Here is a 26,775-nt window from a genome sequence, read left to right as displayed (position 1 = left end):
TTCCCATGGGGAGTTTCTAGTGTGCTTGGGCTACGGATTTTAAGATGAGAAGATTGCTTTGGAGGATTCAGGTGGGGCCAATGTAATCAACAGGACCTCATAAGGAAGGAGACAGTGAGCCGAGTCGGAAGCAGTTGGTGAAGGTGGAGTGAGATACCATGGCAGGAACGGAGCCACCAGCCAAGAGACCTGGACAGCCCAAAGCATCTAGAAAAGGCAAGGCAAGGTTCCCCTCTGACACCTGCAGCAGGAGCGTGGTCCTGCAAACACCTTGGTAATTGGCTTTTCCATTTAGGGAAGCCTTTTCTCCATCCTTCTCTGTCTACCTTCCTGCCTCCCTACCTCCCTTCCTTCCTTCCTTTTGTGTTTTTTTTTGAGGTTGGGTTTTGCACTACTCCATGCTGACCTGGAATTCACTATGCAGGCTGGCCTTGAACTCATGGTGATTCTCCTACCTCTACCTCCAGAGTGCTGGAATTAAAGGCGTGCGTCACCACACCTGGCCTCTCCTTTTATTGTTGTTATTATTTTTATTATTGAGAAAGAAACAGAGGAGAAATTGAAAAATGGGTGTGCCAGGGCCTTTCAGCTGCTGTGAGTGAACTCCAGATGTGTGTGCCCGTGTGTGCCCCCTGGTGCACATGTGCAACATTGCACACTGATGTCGCTGTGAGTCTGGCTAGTGGGACCTGGAGACTTGAACTTGTGTTCTTAGGCTTCACAGGCAAGCACCTTAACTGCAAATCCATCTCTCCAGCCCTCCTTCCTTTTTTTGTTCATTTTTATTTATTTGAGAGTGACAAAGAGAATGGGTACACCAGGGCTTCCAGCCACTGCAAACGAGGTCCAGACGCGTGCACCCCCTTGTGCATCTGGTTAACGTGGGTCCTGGGGAATGGAGCCTCGAACCAGGGTCCTTAGGCTTCACAGGCAAGCGTTTAACCGCTAAGCCATCTCTCCAGCCCCCTCCTTCCTTTTTTTTAAAACCAAGAGAGAAGAAAGGTAGAATGAGCACACTGGAGCCTCCTGCCACTGTAAATGAACTCCAGCTGTATGCAGCACTTCATGCATCTGGTTTTACATGGGGATTGGGGAATCAAATCCAGGTCCTTAGGTTATGCAGGCAGGTGCCTTAACTGCAGTCCCTCATTCTCCATCCTTTTTTTTTTTTTTAAAGAAACATTTTATTTTATTTACCTATGTTATTTAGTTTTTTGAGAGCGAAAGAGGGGGAGAGAGAGAGAGACAGAGTGAGAATGGGCTTGCCAGGCCTCCAGCCACTGCAAACGAACTCCAGACGCATGTGCTACCATGTGCATCTGGCTTACATGGGACCTGGAGATTCGAACCTGGGTCCTTAGGCTTTGCAGGCGTATGACTCAACCACTAAGCCAGCTCTCTAGCCCTCATTATCCATCCTTTAACGTCAGGCTAGACAGTTCTTTTTTCCTCCCTGGCTTATAGGATAAAGACATGCTGGCTAAATATATATATATATATATTTTTTTTTTAAGGACACAATCTTGGATCAGAAATTGCTCATAGAGATGGTAGCAAGAATAGCCAAGCTGTTTCTGGGACATGACCTTGCATTTGTTCCCTGCTGCCCTTCTCCCTTGGTTTCAATCCTTTTTCTGTGTTTGGTTAATTGATTGTCCTGTTGATTCTGTTAGCTACCCTGTATTTTTCCAGGCTGTTCTCTGGCTTCTATCTTTTCAGCCAAGAGCTCCAATTTAGAGAGCCATGGAGTTACTGTGTGTGAGACTGTTCTTTTTTTTTTTTTTTTTTGAGATAGGGTCTTGCTGTAGGCCAGGCTAACCTGGAATTCACTATGTAGTCTCAGGCCATGTGCAAGTCTTAATACCTCTACACATTCTCAGTTTTCTCAGTTTAATTAAGGCAGGACCTGTGTTTCCTTCATTTTTGTGTCATTCTGTATGGAGTGCCTTGGACTTACTGCATACTAGTTGAACAAAAGGAGATCACAGGGCTGGAGGGATGGCTTAGTGGTTAAAGCATTTACCTTCAAAGCCAAAGGACCCTGGTTTGATTCCCCAGGACCCAAGTTAGCCAGATGCACAAGGGGGTGCATGGGTCTGGAGTTCGTTTGCAGTGGCTGGAGGGCCTGACACGCCCATTCTCTCCCCCCTGCCTCTTCCTCTGCCAAATAAATAAATACAAAATATTTAAAAGGGGGCCAGGAGTGGTGGTGCATGCCTTTAATCCCAGCACCCGGGAGGCAGAGGTAGGAGGATTGCCATGAGCTGGAGGCCACCATAAGACTCCATAGTGAATTGCTGGTCAGTCTGAGCTAGAGTGAGTCCCTACCTTGAAAAAGCAACAACAGCAATAACAACAACAAAACTTTAAAAAGGAGACCACAGCTAACAACCTAATACTATAGTCTTGGAAGGACTCATTATATGAGTAGGATTTATGATTATCTGACAAAATTATAATACAGAGAACAAAGTCTCTCCACTCTCACCTCTTCTGGTTGCATTTGAAAGGTATATCAAAAACCTTTCTGAGCTGGGCGTGGTGGCGCACACCTTTAATCCCAGCACTTGGGAGGCAGAGGTAGGAGGATCGCCATGAGCTCAAGGTCACCTCGAGACTACAGAGTGAATTCCAGGTCAGCCTGAACTAGAGTAAGACCCTACCTCGAAAAAGCAAAAAACAAAACAAAACAAAACAAAAAACACCTTTCTGACATCTTTAATCCCAGCACTAGGAGACAGAGGAGGATTGCTGTGGGTTTGAGGCCAGCCTTGGATTACAGGTTGCATCCCAGGCCAGCCTGGGCTAAAGTGAGAGAGACCCTACCTTGAAAAAAAAATTTAAAAATACGATATTTTGGCACACCTTAAAAGCCTTATTTATTCATAAGCCTCTAGGTTAAGATCTTACCCATACATTCATTATTCAAAGAAGTCCACCCTAAGCAAAAGTCTAGCCACTAAAAACAGCAATGTGTAGCTTGCAGAGCAAGGTTATGACCATCCACAACTTCCTCTGCCCTTGAGTAAGGTTAGCCTTGCAGATTTGTTTTGTTTTGTTTTGTTTTGTTTTTTTGAGGTAGGGTCTCGCTGTGGCTCAGGCTGACTTTGTAGTCTCAGGGTGGCCTCTAACTCACAGCAGTCTTCCTACCTCTGCCTCCCGATTGCTGGGATTAAAGGCGTGCAATACCACGCCTGAGTTTTTAAATTATTTTTGGACCCTTGCAGATTTTTTTTTTTTGTGTGTGTGCATCCTTTCAGTTAGGTGGGATTCACAGGTTCACTCTGCTCCCATTTGTTTAAAATTCAGGTCAGCTGTCCCTATTGATGCAGGGAGTCGTAGCAAAGTGAATACTGCCAACAAATGTAGACGATCACTGATCACTTCCTTGGTCACCTACAGAATGAGTGATCTTAATGATCTTAATACGTGTGGCTTCACCTCCAGTTCCCCTGCATCAAATAATGCTTTCCAGACAGCTAGTCTTCCAGTTTCAGAGTGGCGATGAGGAACAGGCCAGTGTAACGAGACTAAAGTCCAGAGTTTACATGCTCCAACCACTTTTTATAAAAGGCTGCTAGCAGGATACCACGCTCCCATTCCACCTGGGGTCTGACAAGACCGGCAAGGACTATGCATTCCGCAGGCTGGAGGCGGAGAGTGCACAGTGTGCAGGCGCGCACCTGCTCTGGCTAATCCAGCTGCTCTCCAGCCCGGCCCGGTACCTCCCCGCCCTGCTCTCTAGCTGCTCCTCTCCAGCCCGCCTAACCACGGGCTCCTCCACCCACCCTTATCCGCCGACCCCGCCTCCATCCCACGCCTGCCTTTGCTCCTCCCCCACCGGCTCTTCTTCCCCTTGCAGGCCCCGCCCTTCCCTCTCCTTTAGGCCCCGCCCCCAGGCCGCCACCGTTTCCTGGCCCCGCCCCCGCCCCCTGCCTATTCCCAGACCCCGCCCCTTCCTCTCCCTCAGGCTCCGCCCCCCGACCCACAGCCTTTCCCCCTGGCACCGCCCCTCCCTATCCCTCAGGCCCCGCCCCTATCCTTCGCCTTTCCCCAGGCTCCGCCTCCGCTCCCTCTGTCCCCTCCTCCTATCCTGAGGTCCCTTTCCTCTAGCTGCCCCTCAGGCCCCGCCCATTGCCCTTAGGCCCCGCCCCTCTCCCCAATCCCTGCCTTTCCCAGACCACGCCCCTCCCTCAGACCACGCCCCGCTCCACCTTTCACTCAGGCCCCGCCCCTCGCCCTCAGGCCCCGCCCCCGCCCGCTGCTGCGTCATCGGCAGTGGCCGGTTTGAATGAGCTTCGTCGCCGCCCGAGACGCAGCTAGCGCCCCGCGTCCGTCCTTCCCCGGCCGCCGCTGCTGCAGCAAGCTGCTTGTGTGGTTCCTTCACCTCCCCGCCGCTTCTGCCAGCCCCAGCGTCCCGCACGCCTCGGCCATGCCTCTCTACTCGGGTGAGCTCCGTCCTCGGCCCTCGCTGTCCCCACGCTAGGCCTTAGCGTAGGCCGGGCCTTGCGGAGGCGCGTGCCGGCCGCGGGGCTGCGGGAGGACCCGGGTGGGGAGCTCCTGGAGGGAGGCCGCCACCTGCGGGTCCCTCGGCCTCGTGCTTTGCTGGGAGCCCCGCCACGCGTGGGAGCGCTTTCCCGCCAGCCGGCCGGGTGGGTGGGTGGGTGGGGTACGAGCAGCGTGGACATCTGGAAACATCTCTGGAGACGTGACTCTGCAGAATAGTTTTTCTGTCCTAGTGTGCTGGGAAGGGTGGGTGAGGGTGTGTCTCGGGGCGCGGGACATCTGGCTGTGAGCCGTGGGAGGAAGGGTAGGAGTGATGGAGGCATTCATTCTGCACAAGAGCTCACCCTCAATAGCTGCCCCTCATGCACCCTTTGGCTGTACCTCCCCCTGGGTACCAATTTCATTTCTATCCAGAGGCAGATCTTTAAATCTATATACATTGTATTGGAGTTCTGTGTTCGAAGCATGAGTGTGAGCTTTTAGACATGCATACAGGTGTGGGCGACCGTCTGTCATTTTATTTTTTGTGGCCATATTGCTTGATGGCTGTCCAAGGTATTGATCAGGGATCGCATTTTTTTTTTTTTTCGTAATGGATTTCGCTGTTTTCCGAGTCGGAATCAAAATGGCACCCCGATTGTGTGCGGTGACCTCGCGTTGGCTATGGATACGTTATTCATTGGTTATCGCTGACTATTCGCTCTGGCATCGTTGGAGATGCGTCATTAAATTTTTTTTTTTTATATATATTTGAGAGAGACAAGAGCTTGTGCGCACCAAGGCCTCCTACCGCTGCGCTGCGGATGAACTCCAGAAGCATGCGCCACTGTGCATCTGGCTTTACGCGAATGCTGGGCCGGTTAGGCCTTGTAAGCACATACCTTTAACCGCTAAGCCCTCTCGCCGGTCCCGGAGATGCGCCATTTTAAATTATTTTTTCACTTATTTGAGAGAGAGAAAGAGGCAGATATATAGCGAGAATGGATGCACCAGGGCCTCTATAGCCACTGCAAACGAACTCCAGACGCTTGCACCATGTTGTGCATCTGGCTTACGTGGGTCCTAGGAATGGAACCTAGGTTCTTTGGCTTTGCGAGCAAGTGCCTTAACTGTAAGCCATCCCTCCAGCCCCATTTTTATTTTTATTTTAAAAATTATTTATTTATTAGAGAAAGAGAGAGACAGACAGACAGACAGAATGGGCGTGCCAGGGCCTCCAGACGCGTGTGCCCCTTTGTGGATCTGGCTAACGTGGGTCCTGGGGAATTGAGCCTTGAACCGGGGGTCCTTAGGCACCGCTAAGCCATCTCTCCAGCCCCCATTTTTAATTTTTTTGGGGGGGTTTGTATTCACATTTTTATTGGGAACACAGGGTGGAGGGCCTCCTCCATCAGCAGTGTTCACAGATTCTTCAGCCAGTCCAGGCTGGGGCCCTGGGGGTCCTGGGGGTGACTGGGCACATCAGACAGGTTCCCATTGTCTCGGAGGGGCACTGGGTAGTTGTAGGGTGTGGCCTGATCGATCATGATGGCATACTTGGTATAAGGGCTGAATATGGGCAGAAGTATAATGAGACCCGCTATGGTGAAGGATGCCACCATTATGGGCTCCTTGCCCCACATATTCTTGAGGAAGGTGGAGAGTCCTGCAGGGATGGACGAAAGGTCACCCCTAAGGGGGAGGGGCTACGACGGTGACTTCTAACCCTCTGGTGCCACTTCCGTTCTGGAGGGGCACCTGTAGTGACCGCCAGCACCGACCTCATGGCACCCCAGCTGTCCGCCACGCCACAGCCCCTTCAGGCATCCTAGCCCGCCGTGGAAGCACCCCACAACTGGGCGCCCACAGCGCCGGTCCCATTTTTAATTTTTTAGAAATTGATTTGGGGGTGGTCAAAGAGAGGGAGAGAGAGAGAAGGGACGTGACAGGGCCTCCAGCCATTGCAAACAAACTCCAGATGCATGTGCCACGGCTTATGTGGGTCCTGGGGAATCAGACCGAGGTCCTTTGGCTTTGCAGGCAAATGCCTTAACCACTAAGCCATCTCTCCAGCATCCATTTTTAATTTTTTTTTTTTTAGATAGGGTTTCACTCTAGCCCAGACTAGACCTGGAATTCACTCTGTATTTTCAGGGTGACCTCGAACTCACAGCAATCCACCTACCTTTGCTTCCCAAGTGCTGGGATTAAAGGTGTGTGCCAACACACCCAGCTCCCCATTTTTAATTTTTAAAAAACATTTTTATTGTGCTTGCTTTGGCAACAGAAATACTAAAATTGGAATGATACAGAGAAGATTAGCATGGCCCCTGTACAAGGATGACACGCAAATTCGTGAAGCATTCCATATTAAAATTTTTAAAAAATATATTTTATATATTTATTTATTTGAATGAGACAAAGAGTCAGAGAAAGAGAATGAATGAATGGGTGTGCCAGGGCATCCAGCCACTGCAAGTGAACTCCAGATACATGTGCCCCCTTGGGCATCTGGGTCCGGTAAGCCATCTCTCCAGTCCTAAAAAGTATTTTTATTGCAAGCACAGAGGGACAGAGAGAATAAGTACTAGCTGGCAGAGCCTGCCATTCTGGGTTCAATTCAAGTGCCTGTAATCCTAGCATTGAAAAGGCTGCGGCAGAGGGATAGCCATTTTAAGCCCAGTTTATGCTACATACGTACGTAGTAAGACCTTGTCTCAAAAAAGAGCCCAAACAATTAAGATAAAAAGACAACAGCTATCCTAATGTAGTCTCAGGGTGGCAGTGATCCTCCTACCTCTGCCTCCCAAGTGCTGGGATTAAAGGCATGTGCCACTACACCCGACCAACAGAAGCTATCCTATATAGCCAGTGGGGTTTCTGTATTTTTTAAGTATGTAGATATATTATTGGATTATTAATATTTGTAAACCTTGCCCAGGAGCAACCTCTTTTGTTTCTCCCACACCTTATATTTTAGAATCTTTTCACTAGCCTGTTCTCAGTGTGTGTTATCCCAAGGTCTTGTTTTCCTTCTGCGCAACCTAGTCTTTCTACCTGTTCTTTGCTCCAGTGTACACAGTGATTGAAGTGATACTTAAATAAATTAACCACACTACAAAGGCACTGAACCTTACTAATCTGAGTGTAGTCTGAGATGAAGAAGACTTGAATATTTACTCAGGACCTGTTGCATGTGTATTATCCATTATGGGCATAAAATGATGACAGACAGGGCTGGAGAGATGGCTTAGTGGTTAAGCATTTGCCTATGAAGCCTAAGGACCCTGGTTTGAGGCTCATTTCCCCAGGACCCACATAAACCAGATGCACAAAGTGGTGCATGCATCTGGAGTTGCAGTGGATACAGGCCCTGACGTGCCCATTCTGTCTCTCTCTCTGCCTCTTTCTCTATCTGCCTGTCTGTTGCTCTCAAATTAAAAAAAAAAAAAAAAAGATGACAGGCACAGCAAGACAATCAAGAGTTAGTCTAATAGTGATCTCTGAGGGTTTTCTAAATTTGAAGTCTTATTGTATAAATGAGAAACAATTGATTTTATTTACAGTTACGGTAAAATGGGGAAAGGAGAAATTCGAAGGCGTAGAGTTGAATACTGACGAGCCACCAATGGTGTTCAAGGCTCAGCTCTTCGCACTGACGGGAGTGCAGCCAGCCAGGCAGAAAGTCATGGTGAAAGGAGGAACATTGAAGGTAACGTTAGTCCAAATGTTTGCTCATGCTATTATATGATTAGTGAAAATGATTAATACTGGGAACTGTAATTATTGTTAACATAGCATTTGAAGTATTTTTTATTTGCTGAGCATGTTACTGGGTTAAAACTTTGAGTCACGTTTGGGAGAAACCTTTTTAAAAGCTTGATATTAGAAAGTATCACTTAAAATTTTATTTTGCAGTAGATACTTCGGAGGCTAATGGGAGTGGGACATGTCACCATTATCTGTAATGTTTGAATTTCTTCTTGTGAGCGTGTGCTTATTTGATTTTTCAGTATTTGTTTTTATTTGAGAGAAGGAGAGACAGAGTGAGGATGGGCCCACCAGGGCCTCCTGCCACCAAAGTGAACTCCAGATACAAGAGCCACTTTGTGTGCCTGGCTTTACGTGGGTACTGGTGAATTGACTGTGAACCATCAGGCTTTACAAGCACGTGCCTTTAAGTGCTGAGCTGTCTCTCCACCCTGCTTATTTATTTTTTAGGCTAATGTAAATGATTTTATGTCTATAGTAATTTAATGTTATAGAGCTGGAAAATCTTATCTGTTAAAAATATGCAGTAGTAGCTGGGCGTGGTGGTACCCACCTTTAATCCCAGCACTTTGGAGGCAGAGGTAGGAGAATTCTTGTGAGTTTGAGGCCAACTTGGGACTACAGAATGAGTTCTAGGTTAACTGGGCTAGGATGAGACCCTATCCTACCCTACTGTACAAAACAGAACAAAACAAGGCAACAATAGAGGTAACCAGCCTTTAAAAAAGACTACCAGTTATTACTAAGGGAGAAGAGAGGAGAGAATGGGCACACTGAGGAGATTTTTTTTCTTTTTTCTATTCATGCTTCTGATGCTCCTTAAGGGTGGTTTTTATGAGGGAGTAGATTAGAAAGACTAGAGAAAAGTAGTCACTTTGAAGACTGGCTTATTCCTGTATGTTTGTACGTATGCTACTGAACCATGGTTGAAAAGGCTACTTTACCTCCAAAATTATATGAATCTTTGGCCTTTAGAGAACTTGATAACCTAGTTTGTACTGAGCCACATGCAGGTGGCATACAGTGGAATATTGTAGCAAAATGTTAATCAAACAAAAGTGACCAGTACTGGTTAAGGTTTACTGAGCACATGTTCTATACCAGGCTTTTTTCTAGTTTTTCTTTACTTTTTAACTTTGTATTACCTATATTTTGTGAATAAGAAAACAGAGTGTCAGGGAGATACTAAGTCAAAAAAGCACCAAAACCATGTGGTTTACAAGTCAAGCAGGTTAGGAGCCAATTCCTAGTTTTGTGGGACCTCAAGTAGTGATCTGAGTGAATTATTCCTTTTTTTATTATTATTTGAGAGAGAGAGAATTAGTATTACTGCAGCAGGGTCTCTATCCCCTGCAAACGAACTCCAGACACGTGCACCACCTTGTGCGTATTGCTTATGTGGGTCCTGGGGAAACATGGGTTCTTTGGCTTTGCAGGCCAATGCCTTAAGTGCTAACCCATTGCTCCAGCCCTGTTAGTTTGTTTTAAAGCAGGGTCTCCCTCTAGCCCAGGCTTTGTAGCCCAGGCTAGACTTGAACTTCCTGAGAGCCTCATACGTCAGCCTCCCAAGGGTTGGGATTATAGATGGGCATCACCATGTCTGGCTGACTTACTCTCTATGATTAGCAGTAACTAGAAGGGCCTTTAGGATGTCAGGGTTCCATTTTACAACAGAGCGTCGGGAGGGTGATTAGCAGCACCAGAGAAGGGGAGATAAGCTTATCGAGTACCTGGTGACTGTGTCAGAGTGAGCAGTGGGTACAGCTCTGTGATAGAATGCCTGGCATGTGTGAGGCTCTGAGTTTGATGTCCCAGCAGAGCAAGAAAGAGAAAAGGAACAGGAGCAACAAGGAACTGGTGTTGTAGGGAAGGAAAGATTTAGTGATGGGTGGCATTACTAAAGATCTTGACCCTTACTTAACACACTGAAGTGAATATTAATTGCTTCATAGGTGTGCATCAGCATCTGTGGGCATACAGATATTGTTTAGATTCAGTTTGCCTCAGACACTCTAGGCTGCTTTCCTGCTATATATTTTTTTAAATTAATTTATTTATTTGCAGGAAGAAACAGGAGAGGAGAGGGAGAAATAGAAATACTGAATGAATATGGACATGCCAGGGGTTCTAGCCACTACAAATGAACTCTAGATGCATGTGCCACTTTGTGCATCTAGCTTTACATGGGTACTGGGGAATCAAACCCAGTTGTTAGGCTTTGCAGGCAAGCACCTTGTTAACAGCTAAACCATCTTTCCAGCCCTCCTGCTATAAATTTTTTTTTTTTTTTTTTTTTGAGTAGGGTCTCACTCTAGCTCAGACTGACCTGGAATTCACTATGTAGTCTCCGGGTGGCCTCGAACTCATGGCAATCCTCCTACCTCTGCCTCCCAAGTGCTGGGATTAAAGGCGTGCGCCACCACACCCGGCCCTACTATAATTTTTTCATAGCACTTGCAACCTGCGTAGTCTCCTGGCTTGGGTGATAAATTACATAGTCACTTTAGTTACTTAGATATTATTTCATAAGCAACTCTTCATTCTTTTTTTTTAAAAAACATTTTATTTATCTGATAGAAAGAGAGAGAGAAATTGGGCGCTTCAGGGCCTCCAGCCACTGCAAACAAACTCCAGACACATGCGCCACTTTGTGCATCTGGCTAACATGTGTCCTGGGGAATCGAACCGGGATCCTTAGGCTTTGTAGGCAAACGCCTTAACCGCTAAACCTTTTTCCCAGCCCTCTTCATTCTTTTCATATCAACTAGTTATCAGTTGGCTCTTCTGGTTCTAAACTTGTGAAAGACTAGGATCTGACATTTGCCATTACTTATGTGTCTAGTACTTGGTAAGTGTTTGTTATTTTTTTCTGAGGTAGGGTCTCACTGTAGCCCAGACTGACATGGAATTCACTATGCAGTCACAGGCTGGCCTTGAACTCACAGTGACTCTCCTACATCTGCCTCCCAATTAAATATGCTGGGATTAAAGGTGTGCACCACCATGCCTGGCTTAAGCGCGTTTTATACTTAAGTGTTGCCAAGTTTACCACTTTAGATTGTGCAATTTAAACGACTCTGCATACTGTGTAGTTTTATTTTGAGGTTTGAATTCACTACTTGTGCAGAGTTGGTGAAATATTTTTTGTTTGTCTTTGAAACAGGATGATGATTGGGGTAACATCAAAATTAAAAATGTAAGTAGTAACACTAACTGTAATGCAATAACCTAATTTATTTATCACACCAAATAAATTCCAAGTGACTTCCTCCCCCACCCCTGCTCCAATAGGTACATCTAGTTTTTTTAGCACCATCTTTTATAACTTCTTTTCTTCAATTGATTTGTGTCAGACTCTTGATAATTAGCTGTAGGACTATATTTTTTTTAGGGAATTTTCTTTCTTTTTTTTTTTAAAAACAAATATTATCTATTTATTTGAGAGAGAGAGAATGGACACACCAGGGCCTCCAGCCACTGCAAACAAACTCCAGACGCATGCGTCCCCTTGTGCATCTGGCTTATGTGGGTCCTGGAGATTCAAACTGGGATCCTCTGGCTTTGCAGGCAAATGCCTTAACTGTTAAGCCATATCTCCAGGTCTGTAGGTCTATTTTTGGGCTCTTGTTTCATTGATCTAATTGATTAAAGTTACACTAGTAGCACATATTTGTAACAATTAGAGTTTTACAGTAGGTCTTGAAATAAAATAGTATAAGTTTTCTACCTTTTTAAGAAAATTTTAGTCTCTTGACATTTAATTTAAAAGTTTAGAATAAGTCAATTTCTACAGATTGACAGCTGTGGCTTTGCTTAATAAAATAACATACATGTATATTAATAGAAAGCTGAATTCTCATATTTGCTTTTATATTCATTCTTTTGCAATGTATTGTTTTAGTTGAAGTGTGTGAAAGAAGTCTTGTCTCAGTGGCCATAAGTAGAAAAGTGACACACCTCCTCAGATACAGCTGTCGACATTTTTTTTTAAATATTTTATTTATTTATTTGAGAGCGACAGAGACAGAGAGAAAGCTAGATAGAGGGAGAGAGAGAGAGAATGGGCGTGCCAGGGCTTCCAGCCTCTGCAAATGAACTCCAGACGCGTGTGCCCCCTTGTGCATCTGGCTAACGTGGGACCTGGGGAACCGAGCCTTGAACCGGGGTCCTTAGGCTTCACAGGCGAGCGCTTAACCGCTAAGCCATCTCTCCAGCCCAGCTGTCGACATTTTTAACACCAAGACTTAACAGATGATAATTACTTACGGTTTGGGACTGAGTCTTGCTATATTACCTAGGCTGCTTTCAAGCTCCCAGGCTGAAGAGCTTCTTCTGTTCCAGCTTACTAAGTGGCTGTGACTGCAGAATGTGCACAAAACCCCATTTTCATGCAAGTTTATTAAAGTTTAGTTAGAGGGGTAAAATTTCTCACATTACATTAGCAATCTTTTTCTTGTTGTTGAGTCAGGCTATAATCATTTTTAAAAATATTTTTACTTATTTATTTATTGGAGAGAGAGAAAGAGTAAGAATGGGGGCACCAGGGCCTCCAGCCACTGCAAGAGAACTATAGTCGCATGCCTCGCCTTGTGCATCTGGTGTACGTGGGGCCTGGAGAATCAAACTTGGGTCCTTAGGCTTCGTAGGCATGTGCCTTAACTGCTAAACCATCTCTCCAACCCTGGCAGTCTTTTTTACTTTTTAATAATTTTAAAAATTTATTTGCAAGCACATAGAGAGGGAATGTTTATGTCTGGGTCTCTTGCCACTGCAAACCACCTCTAGATGCATGGGTCCCTTTGTGCATCTGGCTTACTTGGGTACTGGGGAATCCAACCCAGGCCAGCAGGCTTTGTAAGCAAGCACTTTTAACGACTGAGCCATCTCTCCAGCCAGCACTGGGGATCTTTTCTACACTGAACTCTGTTTGTCTGTTTTGCACTTAGAATGAATCATATACCTAGGCCTGATTTTGTAATATATATTAGTCATTCAGGAAAGATTGGTTTCCTTTCATTACATAATATAAAAACATTGCATTTTTTAATGCAGTTACCCATCTTAGTAGAAAAGTCTTTGAATATTGGGAAGCTGCCAAGTGCATAGTAACAGAAATTTGAATTTTCATATGAAAACTCTGTCATTGGCAATTATATATCATCAGTTGTTTGTTTTGAAGTGATAGGTTCACATAATTCATTTTGAGAAAATGTCAACTAAATAGCCAAGTTTTAAAAAAATCACTACTTGTCAGTTGTTTAAATAAGAATGGTATTCCTGAAGGAAAGCGCCTGGTACAATTTATAAGTCCTCTCCTTCTCTCTTTGTCACAAGGTCTCACTTATGACCCAGGTTGGCCTTGAACTCACTATGTAGTAAAGGAAGACCTTGAACTTCACTGTTAGGATTCCAAGCTTGTGCCACCACATCCTATTTATTGCAGTGCTGGGATCAAACCCTGGGTTCGTGTATACTAGTGAGCTGCATTGTAGCCCCAGAAAGCCACCCCAGTGTAACAATTCAGTGATTTTCAGTAGTACATTTACAGTTGTATAACTTTCATCAGTCTAATTTTGGATTTTTTTCTGTGACAGGGAATAACTCTACTCATGATGGGGTCAGCAGATGCTCTTCCGGAAGAGCCCTCCGCTAAGACAGTCTTTGTCGAAGACATGACAGAAGAGCAGCTAGCATCTGCTGTAAGACATAACTGTCAGCTTCTGGGTCCAGTCACAAGTTGTCCTTCGCCAAGTAGCATCTAAGCATTTTGATTTATCACTAACATTGTTTATGTTTTTATCAGTAAATGGAATTTTATTTTGAAGTTAGTTTAAGTGAGTTCTTTTCTAGTCTGGTAATCTTAAATCTCAGTGTTTTTAGTAGTGTATCCTATGATGATGATGATTTGATTTTTCAAGGTAGGATTTCACTCTAGCCCAGGCTGACTTGGAATTTACTATGTAATCTCAGGGTGTCCTTGAACCCACAGTGATCCTCCTGCCTCTGCCTCCCGAGTGCTGGGATTAAAGGTGTGTGCCACCACACCCAACTCTTCCTTTGATTATTTTGCCTTTTTTTTAAAATTATTTATTTATTTATTTGAGAGCGACAGACACAGTGAGAAAGACAGATAGAGGGGGAGAGAGAGAATGGGCGCGCCAGGGCTTCCAGCCTCTGCAAACGAACTCCAGACGCGTGCGCCCCCTTGTGCATCTGGCTAACGTGGGACCTGGGGAACCAGGCCTTGAACCGGGGTCCTTAGGCTTCACAGGCAAGCGCTTAACTGCTAAGCCATCTCTCCAGCCCTATTATTGCCTTTCTTAAACTTACATGTGATTTTATTTGGCTTTAACTTATATTTAATATTTAGCATAACACCTGTAACTCAGGACTTTTGTTTGTAAATCTTTAAAGAATAAGGTGTTAAGGACTACAGTTAACTATTATTTTATTTATTTATTTGCAAGCTGAGAGAGAGCACATAAGAGAATGGGGGAGGGGGTAGGCAGTGGGTGTTCCAAGGCCTCCTGCCACTGCAAAGGGGTTCCAGAAGTATCTAGCTTTATGTGGGACTTGAACCTGGGCCACCAGGCTTTACATATAAATGCCTTTACTGAGCCATCTGCCCAGTGCTATAATTAACTTTTATTATATATATTAGGTTGTACAATGCTCAAATGTACACATATAATAAAAACCAGTGTCTAATATATGTGTGGCAGATAAGAATTTTTGAAATATTTACTATTTATGAGACAATATGATCAAAGAGAAGCTTAAATGCTAGAGTATTTAAATTCTTTAAATCTTTCATGTTAAATATTTTATTGTGAATTTTTTTTTTTCTGAGAGAGAGAGAGAGAGAATATGAATATGAATATGAATGAATGAGAATGGTGTGCCAGGGCCTCCAGCCACTGCAGTCGCACTCCAGATGCATGTGCCACCTTGTGTCCTTGCATCACCTTGTGTGTCTGGCTTATGTGGGATCTGGGGAGATGATCATGGGTCTTTAAGTTTGCAGGCAAGTGCTTTAACGGCTGAAATGTCTCTCCAGCTCTTTCTTTCTTTTTGATGGTGCTGGGAATCAAATCTAGTGTGTGTGCTAGGCAAGTGCTCCCAGATCCTGCCCTGAATGTAGATGCTAAATCAGGTTGGAAAGTGATCATCACTCTGAGTCTCGTTGTATAGCCTGGACAGTGTAGAACTCGGGATCCCCTTTACCCTGAGGACTGGGCTGCAGGCGTGTTTGCCATGCCCAGCTTGCTTTGCTAGTGTTTGTTTGCTTGTCGTTTTGAAGACTTTCTGTGCATCTTATTACCTGTTCTCTTGTTGAGCTTGCAAAAGAGGCAAGGCTGACAGGGTTGTTTTCTCATTTTCTAGAAGAGAACTAAAACAGTTATTGCCAGCATGATGTAAATTATAAATTTTTTGTTGAGGGAAATGAGACATTGCTTTAAGATGAAGGTAGAATGTAAATTCATAGGGGATGGTAAATGAATGGTTCTTGACCCAGCGTGAACTGTGCTGATTTGTTTATGCCACGATTTTGTAAATGATGATGCCCCCTTTCCTTTTATCAGATGGAATTACCCTGTGGACTGACAAACCTCGGCAACACCTGTTACATGAATGCTACCGTTCAATGCATTCGTTCTGTGCCTGAACTCAAAGATGCCCTTAAAAGGTAAGACTGAAGAAAAATGGCTTAAATCTGCTTTGGGTAAAGGAGGTTCACATTTGTCTGAGTAGTGTTTTGTTTTGCTTTGTAACATCTTAATTTAGATATTTATCCTACCAATTGACCCTTTAAACTTATTCAGTGGTTTTCAATCTGTTCACAAGATTATGCAGCGATCACCAAAGTATAATTTTGGGCACTTCCTTCCCCATATATTCCACCCATCTTCAGCCTTAGGCAGGTAGCTACTAACATACTTTCGGTTATTATAAATTTGCTTATTTAGGATATCTCACGTAAAGAGAATCATAGAATGTGTGGGCCTCTGACTGGCTTCTTTCACTGTATGATAATTTATTTTGCTTGTCTTATTTCACTCAACCTAAGGCTGAGATTCGTCCACGTTACTGACTGTATTGTAGTTGTACTTCTTGAATGTTGGGTTACCATCTCTCGTTCGGGGCATTCCAGTGAGTGTGCCGCATGGAAGCCTTGTTGTAATAAGCATATGCAGCACTCTCTCTCCTCAGGAGTGAGGGCTTCTGACCCTTTGTAAGGACAGACTGTGTGAGGGATGAATAGGGCTTGCATCTTCCCCTTGGATGACTAGTGTTCTGTACTATTGTAAATAACTGAGCACTAGAAAACAAAGTGAAGCTGGGCGTGGTGGCACACGCCTTTAATCCCAGCACTTGGGAGGCAGAGGTGGGAGGATTGCCATGAGTTTGAGGTCACCCTGAGACCATATAGTGAATTCAGGTCAGCCTGGGCTAGAGCAAGACCCTACCTTGAAAAACCCCCAAAAAAAAAAAAAAAAAAATGAATTTAGAACTCCTCCAATAAAATCCCAAACTAACGTGAAACTTAAGTGGTTTTATTTAATGTTGTACAGGAAGGTAATGCTGAGTATAGATATATCGGTTTTTATTTTAATATTCCCTTTTAAAGTCCTGAAAATACTTAATGAGCAAGACTAGAAGAGGGGAAAAAAAAAAGGACTCTAAGGAGCCCAAGTTTGAAGCTGTACTAACTACTAAGTTCTTTTCCCTAATTTCTTCTCATTTTAATTTCAGGGTGAATGTAATCATATTCTTTGATTCTGTCTAGGTATGCAGGTGCCTTGAGAGCTTCAGGGGAGATGGCTTCAGCACAGTATATTACTGCAGGTCAGTGTGTCAGATAGATGATACTTGGGGAGGGTTACGGTCATTCAGTTGTAATTTATTATGAGTTAATTACAGTAAATTCAATACATGTTGTTTTTCACCAATGATCTCCTTTTTAGTGGACCAAAAATTTTGTATATCTCATTGAAGTTGGAGCGCTTCTGTACTTAACATTTAATAACTTGGAACTTAGCCAAACGACAAGCAAGTGATGGCTCTTTCTATTGAAACATCATCTTTGGCCACCAGTGGTGCATGCCTATCCCAGTACTTGGGAGGCTGAGGCAAGAGGACTGCGAAGTCGAGGCCATTCAGGGCCACGCTAGCAAGACCTTGTCTCTTTCTTGTTGTCGCTGGGCAGGTGTGCGAGTGGGTACGTAGGTTTGCATGTGCGTGAGTACGTGTGTGGGCCACGGGAAAGCCTTGAGTGTTACTCTCCGAAGGCCATCCACCTCTTTTTTTCTTTTTTTTTTTTTTTTTGGCTTTTCGAGGTAGGGTCTCACTCTAGCCCAGGCTGACCTGGAATTCACTCCGTAGTCTCAGGGTGGCCTTGAACTCACGGCAATCCTCCTACCTCTGCCTCCCGAGTGCTGGGATTAAAGGCGCGTGCCACCACGCCCGGCTTCATCCACCTCTTTTGAGAGCAGTCTCTCATTGACCTGGCACTCACCAGTTGGACTAGACTGGCTGGCCAGCAAACCCCAGGGATCCTTTAGTCTCTGTCTTCTCAGGGCTGGGATAACAGACAGATACCTGCCACCACTGTCAGCATTTTTACATCTTTTTTGGGGTGATTGAACCTAGGTTCCCATGCTGCATTTGGCAAGCATTTGGCCCACTGAGCTGTTTCCCTAGCCCAAGAAAATAAAGTCAAGTAAGATAAACTTGAACTTTTGGAATTAAATTATAATTTTTTCTTCAGGGTCTGTTAGAGAGTCATATCTGGAGATCGTCACAGATAAACTTTTATCATTGTTGACATGATCAGCATATAAAAATGTCTTAGTTGATGTTAGTGTAAAGAAGTGAGGTGTATAGGAGGTACTGAGTTACTACAGCTTATTTTTTGTGATGCTCAGGATTGAACCTAGGGCTTTGGGCAAGCTAAGTATGTGGGCTACCACTGAGCTTAACCCTAGGCATTTGTTTTGGTGTGTGTGTGCACATGCGCGCAGATGTGCTTGCAGGTGCAGGGAGACCAGAGGAGAATGTCCAGCGTCCTTCTGTTGCTCGTCTGCGTATTTCCTTGAGATGAAGTTTTTCTCCTTTTTTGTTTTGTTTTTGGTTTTTTGAGATAGGTTTCTCTAGCCCAGGCTGCCTGGAATTCACTATGTAGTCTCAGACTGGCCTCAAACTCATAGTGATCCTCCTACCTCTGCCTCCTGAGTGCCACTACACCCGGATGGGCTCTCTTTCTGAATGTGGAGATGCTGTTCATGAGGGTCCTAGGGAATTGAACTCAGGCCCTCTCAGGCCTTCATATTTGTTACCTGCTGAGCCATCTCTCAGCCCCTACCTTAGAAATTTAGAAATAATGTTTCTTTATTATATGAGAAGAATGTGGACATTTTAACGAGTTCTCTCTCTTGAGACAGTGTCTCACTATGTAGCTTGCACTTAGGATCGTTCTACCTCATACTCCCAAGTATTGAGATTATAGCATATATCATCAATACTGGTTAGAAATTAGTAGTTTCTTATATTACTGGGCTAGGTAGGATTTTATAGCATGCTTTTTTTTTTTTTAAGTTTATTGACATGTAATTCACATGTTGTAGTTTATCCATTTGAAATATATGAATCATTTTCTAGTATTTTAAGTATTGCATAGATATCACCAGGATTAATTTTAGAATATTTTTCATTGCTTCAAAAACCAACCATAGGTCTCTTCATTGGCAAAAGAACTTACCATGCAAGCATGTGGAACTGAGTTTGGATTCCTAACACCCACACATAAAAACTAAGTGTGGTGGCCTGGGCCTGTAATCCTGGTGCTAGAGAGATGGAGATAGGAGGATCCCCGCAAGATGCTGGCTAGCCAGTCTAGCTGGATTGGTAGTGAGCTCAGGTTTAGCAAGAGAACCTGTTTCAAAAAACAAAACAAAAAAAAAAAACAAAAGAAAACAACCATAGACACACTTTGGTCTCAGTCACCTTGGGTGCGAGGTGCCACCTGATTGTGATCAGTCATTAATTTTTATTATGAAGAGATTTCTTCCTGCATTTAATAGTTAGAGTTTACAATTTTTCCTTAAATTGGATTGATTTGTTGGAATTTTTAATGACAAAGTATAACCATTCATATCTGGGAGGCTTATGTAGTGTTAATGTGTAAAAGTAGACTGCAGAGGACATTTTTGTGTTGTGACTTTCTATTTTAGAAAAATTTAAATTTACAAAAAGTTACATAAGTTCACCAGTTATTTTTTTGGCACATTTGGTTCCTCATTTCTGTAGAAAGCTTGCGATTTTTCTCTGAACATTGTAGAATAAGGTGCCAAACATCGTCATGTTGTTGAGTCCTGACTGAATACTCATTATTTATTCCCCAAGAGTCATCAGCGTTGATAATCTCTAAGACATACTTTATTCTGATTTTGTTAGTTGTCCCACAGTTGCCCACTGAAAGACCCCAGCCCCTGTCTCAGAATCTGTTTAGGACCTCACACTGTGTAGTTGTTACTGTCATGTTTCCCTGATCTTTAATTTAGGTGCCATTTCTTCACCTTTTCACTCAAACTAATGAAATCCTTTTGAGATACTCTATTAATTTAGTATTTAATATATCCCATCATTTTCTTTTTTAAAATATTAATATTTAAGCATCCATCTAAAACATAATTAGTTTGGTAGAGATCCTCAAATTTTAATCTTTTCTCTAAAAATGTATTTTAAACACTATCTTTAGTTTTTTCCCTAGTTTTTTGAGGTGGGGTCTCACTGTAGCCCAGGCTGACCTGGGATTCACTGTGTAGCTTTGAACTCAGGGAGCTTCTCCTACCTTTGCCTCAGAGTGCTGGGATTAAAGGCGTGCGCCTCCACGCCTGGCTTCTGACTAGTTTTTTTATAAACATTTTATTGAGCTCCTGCTTGTTGCTGAGATACTGTACTTTTTGCTGGGTTTCCGTTTTCATAATGATGATGTTAAGTAAACAAATCAGCATAATGGAGAGGGCTGTAGTGGGAGTGAGGGGGGCAGCACCGCCGGGAAACGAGCCCGAGAGCGCTTGACCACGTGGTTTAATGCCAGCGCCGGGCTCAACAGGGCACATTCCCTCCCTCCCTCCCTCCCTATCTTTCTTCCTTCTCTCTTTTTCCTTTTTGTCTTTTTTTCCTTTCTTTTTCTTCCCATTCCCATCCCTTCTTTTTTCACTTTCCTTCCGTTTTTTCTTTCCTGCCTTTTGTTTTCTCATTTTTACTCTTTCCTCCCCTTTCTTTTCTTTCTTGCCCTCCTTTATTTATTTGAAAAAGAGAGAGAGAGAGAGGAGAGGGGAAGAGGGAAGAGGGAGGAATGTGCACTCCAGACGCACGTGCCCACTGGTGCGTTTGGCTTATGTGGGTCCTGGCGAATTGAACCTGGGTGTTCAGGCTTCACAGGCAAGCGCCTCAACCACTAAGTCATCTCTCCAGCCCCCCTTTTCTCTCTTTGTCTCTTTCTTCCTTCCTTCCTTCCTCGCCTTCCCCATTTGTGAGAGAAAAGGGCAGGTGTAGAGAAAGAACAAGCACTCTAGGGCCTCTAGCCACTGAAAATGAATTCCAGACACATGCACTACCTTGTGTATCGGCTTACGTGGGTACTAGAGAATTGAACCTGGGTCCTTAAGCTTTGCAGGCAAGCATCTTAACCACTAAGTCATCTCTCCAAACCCCCTTTTCTTTTTCTCTCTTTTTATTCTTTTCCCTTCCCCTTTTTATTTCAAAAAGTTATTTATTTATTTATTTGAGAGAGAGAGGGAGAGGCAGAGAGAGAGAATGGTCACGCCAGGGCCTCCAGCCACTGCAAAGGAACTCCAGACGCATGCGCCCTCTTGTGCATCTGGCTTATGTGGATCTTGGAGAATCGAATCTGGGTCCTTCAGCTTTGCAGGAAACCATCTCTCCAGTCCTGGTGTGTTTTCTTTAGATAAGGTCTCACTAAGTTTCTCGAGCTGCTCTTGACCTGTGTAGCTCATGTAGGCCTTGAACTTGCAATCCCCTACATCAGTACTCCAGGTAGCTGACATTCTAGGCCCATGTCACAGGCCTCACTTAGTGGGAAAGTTTTGAAGAAGGTAAATTAGCCTGATTTTTTTTTTTTTTAATTGTTTTTTTTGAGGTTGGGTCTTGCTCTATTGCAGGCTGACCTGGAATTCCCTATGTAGTCAGGATGGCCCTGAACTCACGGCGATCCTCCTATTTGTGCCTCCCAAGTGCTGGGATTAAAGGGGTGCGCCACCACGCCTGGCCAAATTAGTTTTGAATCTTAGCTGTTTAATAGATCCAGGAAGTGTCCCGCAGTAGCCAGATTTTAATATTCAGAAGTTCAGTAGATGAAAACGAACTATGGGGTTAAAAGAAAGGTTAGTTGAAAGAAGTGACCTTGTACTCTGATGGTGGCAGAGGTATCGCAATGACATTTTACTTGTCCGATCTCTGTGGTGAGTACCCTACTTTGGGAAGACTATGGCAGAGCTCGGAAGTCCATGTATAGCTTGTGTCGCCTGCTGAGTTTCTTAAGATTACAATTAGTGTTTTTCTTATTAGGAGTCCAACCATTGTGAAAGGCGAGGTCTGCCCCCTCCCCCCAGGTTGTGTCTCACTCTAGCTGACTTTTATCTCATTCTGTAGTCTCAGGGTGGCTTCAAACTCACAGCGATGGCTAGGTACTGGGCGTGATTCACTCAGTTCCAGCACTGGGGAGGCTGAGGCAGGGGGTTCCAAGCCAGCCTGGGCTATGCAGCAGACCTTAGCTATCTCCAACAAAAAGTTACATTGGGACACTTTGTACTAAAGAATTCACTTGTGTCAGTGTTTTCCTAAGCCAGTGTTTGCTTTGCTTTTCAGCCCTCAGGGATTTGTTTGACTCCATGGATAAAACGTCGTCCAGTATCCCGCCCATTATTCTACTGCAGTTTTTGCACATGGCTTTCCCTCAGTTTGCGGAGAAGGGTGAACAAGGACAGTATCTTCAACAGGTAATCAGGGCAAGATTTTTCTCACTTTGTAAATGGAAAACTGAGTCTTCTTACACTTAATGTAGTTATTGGAATATATTTGGGGATGAGAACGTCAGTCTGCTCTGGTTCACATCATCTTGCCTAGAATAGGGCCGTAGGCTTGGCTGTTCATCTTCACCTCACATTTGCTCCTCACACAGGCCCCATGTTCCTTTAGCTCAGGGCGGAACTCTTCAGTATCAGTGATCAGCCAAGGGTTTGATGTCCAGCACTAAACACATATGGAAAACAAAAAGGAGTTTTGGGTTCTTGCATAGTCATTTTCTGCCCCAGTTTGAAATCCATTAGCCCTTTGCTGCCTCTGAGCTCACCATGACCATCACCCTTGATTCCTGTCTACAGGGATGACCGCTCTTCCTCTAATCCCCAGTGCCTTGCTTGACTGTCATTTACGTGCATGGTTGGCTTCCTCCGGTCTCGCCACTCCATGCTGTGGCTACTTCACTGAAATAGCCACTTTGCTCCCTTAGGGCTTTTGGCTCCCGTACGACTTTCCCCACTACATAACCTTATCCCTACCTGAATGTGAATTTCTATGTACTTGTAGTTGCCATTGGGACATCTTTTATTTTTTCACCATGAATTTCAAATAGCTAGAATAGTGTAGCCCAAGTAGGAGCTCAAATTCTGTTGGAAAAATCAGTAACTTCTAGGATTCTTCACTTTCTGGGAATATCTTTAATATTAAATTTTGATACATAATTTTCTGTGTAGGCCTAGCTGCCCTGGAACACCATAGATAGGGCAGTCTTCCTGCCTCTGCCTCCTGAAGTGCTGGGGTTAATGGTTTTGCACTATTACACTAGGCCTTGGTTGAATATTTTAAAGAACGTACGTTTTCCTTACAATATAGTAATTATTTTGAATTTTAAATATGAACATTGTTATGGCCAAGACAATCCTGTTTTGTGTTTTGAATTCCAGGATGCTAATGAATGTTGGATACAGATGATGCGGGTATTACAGCAGAAGCTGGAAGCCATTGAGGACGATTCTGTTAAAGAGGTGATGGAACTGAATTTGTGCTCAAACAGTTACACCAGGTTTTGTCCTTGGTTTTTCCTTTATCCCTCCAACTTGAACTTAATATGTTGAAATCCTTTCAGATGCTGAATTTGGAGTTGAAATTTGTTATTTAATTTAGTGATTATTTGTTAAGCATAATCTATTAGAATTGCTGAGCATATGTGATCTTGGTAACTTTTTTTTTTTTTTTTTTAAGTAGGGTCTCACTCTGGTTCAGGCTGACCTGGAATTCACTATGTAGTCTCAGGGTGGCCTTGAACTCATGGTGATCCTCCTACCTCTGCCTCCCAAATGCTGGAATTAAAGGCGTGAGCCACCATACCCGGCATGATTTTGTTTTTATTTTACTTTTTAAAATTGATTTGTGTATGTGCATATGGGTTTACCAGGGGCTCTTGTCACTGCAAACACACTCCAAAAGCATGCACCACTTTAGCATCTGGCTTTGCTTGGGCAGAGGGGACTGAACCCAGGGTGGCAGGTGGGCAGGTGCTTTTAGTCGCCCTCCCTCGTTTTGGCTCTCGGTATTGTTTTGCAGTAAGAATGACTTTATGGAAAGTGACTACAGTTTAAAAAGCTAGGTATTAGGCTTCTGTGAAATGAAATCTACATGAAGTAACACTAGAACTGTAATTTATGTTTGCAGACAGATTCTTCATCTGCATCAGCAGTGACACCTTCTAAAAAGAAAAGCTTAATTGACCAGTTCTTCGGTGTTGAATTTGAAACTACGTATCCTTATGAGCCAAGATTTGGTTAGACTATTGTTGTAATCAGCTCCACATTGCTGGATTGCGCATCCAGCCAAACAGTTCTATGGGAGGAAGGGATTTATTTCGAGCTTGCAGATCCAGGGCACGTTCCATCAGGAATGTAAACAGCTGCTTGCTTCCATTCATCCAGGTAGAGAGAGCACACTGCAGCAAGTAAAATGGACGCCGGCTCACAGCACGAGCCCTGCCAGAGCTCAGGCCTGCTCCTTATGCCTGGGGGCTAGAACCAGATCCACCTCTGAACTCAGCTTTGGGCTGGACCTCAGGATCCACCCCCAGTGACAACTCCAGCCAGGCGGCTGGAGACACGTTACAAGTTTCATTTTGATGAAGCATTGAGTCTGTGGCCCATACATTTTCAAACAACCACAATTATATTCATAACTTAAAAGAAATTAATTGACCTGCGTAGCTTCGTTGTCTGATTGCTATGGTGGGTGGGTTAGAAGAAAATTTATCAGAGGTTTCTCTGTCTAAAATATTATAATGCAAATAGAAATAAACTCTGTGGAGTGATTTGGGGTATAGGTAAATGTATATGCCTTGAGGATACTCATTACTTGCCTCTAAAAATAAGAGTGTGCCATTAATTTATCTTATACAGGATATTTAATTGTATGAAATTAAGTATATTAATTTACATGAGATTTGTTCCAATTCATGAACCATGAATTCAAGGAATTATTGATATTTAGGTTATTGGTAGAAACCTGGAGAAGATGTCTGTTTACCTTCAGTTTATGAAGACCATTTTAAATCATACTAAATACCAATTTATATTTAAGAATTTATTTTTAACACTCAGTTTTGTTTATGAGGTTGTTGGTACATTAAGTATGTTGAAATGAATCTCTACTGGGAGAATATTTTTTTTAGTTTAATTTTTTATTTGTTTATTTGAGAGAAAGAAATAGGCAGGGAGAGAGAGAGAATGAGTGTGTTATCAGCTGCTGCAAATGAACATCAGACACATGCATCCCCTTGTGTATCTGGCTTACATGGGTCCTGGGAAATTGAACCTGGCTCCTTTGGCTTTGCAGGCAAACACCTTAACCACTAGCCTGTCTCTCCAGCCTGAGAATATTAAAAAACAAGCAATACATGATTATGAATATAATGCTACTAGGATACTTACTATCTTGATTTTGCTGGTGTTCCTTATCTTGCTCTGGGCAGCATGAAATGTGCAGAATCCGAAGAGGAAGAAGTCACTAAAGGGAAAGAAAACCAACTTCAGCTCAGCTGTTTCATCAACCAAGAAGTCAAATATCTTTTCACAGGGCTGAAACTGGTAAGGAAGTCACGGTTGATTCCCATCATTTGTGGCTTCCGTGTCTGAATATGGGAATCCACTTGGGAAATTTCTTTGAGTTGTCTGACACGTGCAGGATTTCCACGTGAGACAGCCAGGAGCTTGCTCTGCCCTCTGTAGTTCTCATACTGTTAAACACTTGTCTTTGTCAGTAACTTTAGCACCATGTTTTTTCTTCATTTTTCTGCTTTTTGTTTAGGGTGATTCCTAGCTTCCTAAGCACAGGAGATGTGCCTTGCCAAGAAAATTCATGCATTAGAGATGGTAGAGTGAGGGAGTTTTATGTTGAATGCTAACATGTCAGCCCAACATATGAAACATCTTTGAACAGAAACAGGAGTTGAGGTTTTATACTGGTGGGTTGATAAAATGATAACCCGAGGCTTGAAAATTCAGTGTTCATTAAGTCAGTGCTCAGTAAGTCATTGTAGAGACTTGGCTGCTATAACTAAGGCTGTTTAGAAATCAAACTTCAAAAATAAGCATTGCTGACATGTTGGTATAAATCATGATGTACAAGTTTTAAGGCATCAAGAAATGAAATGCGAGGAGTTATGATGGAGAATGGAGTTTCAAAGGGGAAAGTGGGGGTTGGGAGGGTATTACCATGGGATTTTTTTTATAATCATGGAAGTTGTTAATAAAAAAATTTTGAAGAAAAAAATGAAATACAAATGTGCATTGGTGAGTCAGAGTCAATGGCAGAGCTTCTGGACATTTTTATTTATTTATTTTTTTCTGTGTAGGTTCTCACTCTGGCCCAGGCTGACCTGAAATTCACTACATAGTCTCAGGCTGGCTTTGAACTCACGGTGATCCTCCTACCTCTGCCTCTCGAGTGCTGGGATTAAAGGTGTGCGCCACCACACCTGGCTCTGGCTTCGTAGTTTTAAAAATTATAGGGGAGCTCAGTGTACTTGAAAGTTCCAGAGGAGTGCTGAACATCATTGTGTTTGACAGGCTTGACTTGGCTTTGAATACCTTCAGTTTATTGAGTGTGTTTGACATACTATGGAGCCCAGGAACTTTTCAGTCCTGTTTCAGACTCCCCAGTGATGAGATTACTGGTGTGTATTACCCTAGCCAGCTCCATCTACACACACATACATGCCAGCCATTAAAAAAAATAAATTTTTTTTTGTTTTAGAAAAAGAGATAATTGGTTTTCCAGGGCCTCAGCCATTGCAATCAAACTTCAGATGCTTGTGCCACCTAGTGGGCATGTGTGACCTAGCATCTGGCATAAGTGTATACTGGGGAACTGAGCCTTGAACTGGAATCCTTAGGCTTTACAGGCAAGTGCTTAACTGCTAAGCCATCTCTCCAGCCCAGCCCTATTATT

General features: G+C 43.7%; 2 protein-coding genes and 1 non-coding gene across 4 annotated transcripts in view; 2 read left to right on the top strand and 1 right to left on the bottom strand.

Moving 5' to 3' along the window:
* The first annotated feature begins 4,291 nt into the window (after positions 1-4,291).
* Positions 4,292-26,775, top strand: part of Usp14 (ubiquitin specific peptidase 14) — a 31,321-nt gene continuing 8,837 nt past the window's right edge. For both annotated transcript variants that reach the window (XM_045134712.1, XM_045134711.1), the window contains exons 1-10: positions 4,292-4,448; positions 8,052-8,197; positions 11,420-11,452; positions 13,851-13,955; positions 15,840-15,943; positions 17,045-17,103; positions 22,150-22,280; positions 23,247-23,327; positions 23,995-24,080; positions 25,298-25,412. In XM_045134712.1, coding sequence (XP_044990647.1) covers positions 4,292-4,448; positions 8,052-8,197; positions 11,420-11,452; positions 13,851-13,955; positions 15,840-15,943; positions 17,045-17,103; positions 22,150-22,280; positions 23,247-23,327; positions 23,995-24,080; positions 25,298-25,412 — 1,017 coding nt within the window. The remainder of the gene's footprint in view (positions 4,449-8,051; positions 8,198-11,419; positions 11,453-13,850; positions 13,956-15,839; positions 15,944-17,044; positions 17,104-22,149; positions 22,281-23,246; positions 23,328-23,994; positions 24,081-25,297; positions 25,413-26,775) is intronic.
* LOC123455103 (NADH dehydrogenase [ubiquinone] 1 alpha subcomplex subunit 3-like) lies at positions 5,907-6,271 on the bottom strand. The gene is made up of 2 exons (XM_045135273.1): positions 6,267-6,271; positions 5,907-6,177 (listed from the first exon to the last, which is right to left on the bottom strand). Exons 1-2 carry the CDS (start codon positions 6,269-6,271, stop codon positions 5,907-5,909), a joined length of 276 nt encoding a protein of 91 aa, XP_044991208.1.
* On the top strand, positions 6,758-6,860 carry LOC123455147. The gene has a single exon (XR_006633706.1). It is a non-coding gene; the product is annotated as a U6 spliceosomal RNA (small nuclear RNA).

This window comes from Jaculus jaculus, chromosome 15 (genome assembly GCF_020740685.1).
Source record: "Jaculus jaculus isolate mJacJac1 chromosome 15, mJacJac1.mat.Y.cur, whole genome shotgun sequence".
NCBI classification, from domain to species: Eukaryota; Metazoa; Chordata; class Mammalia; order Rodentia; family Dipodidae; genus Jaculus; species Jaculus jaculus.
The sequence above is the reverse complement of the archived record's forward strand: the minus strand, read 5'-3'. Positions and strand labels throughout refer to the sequence as shown.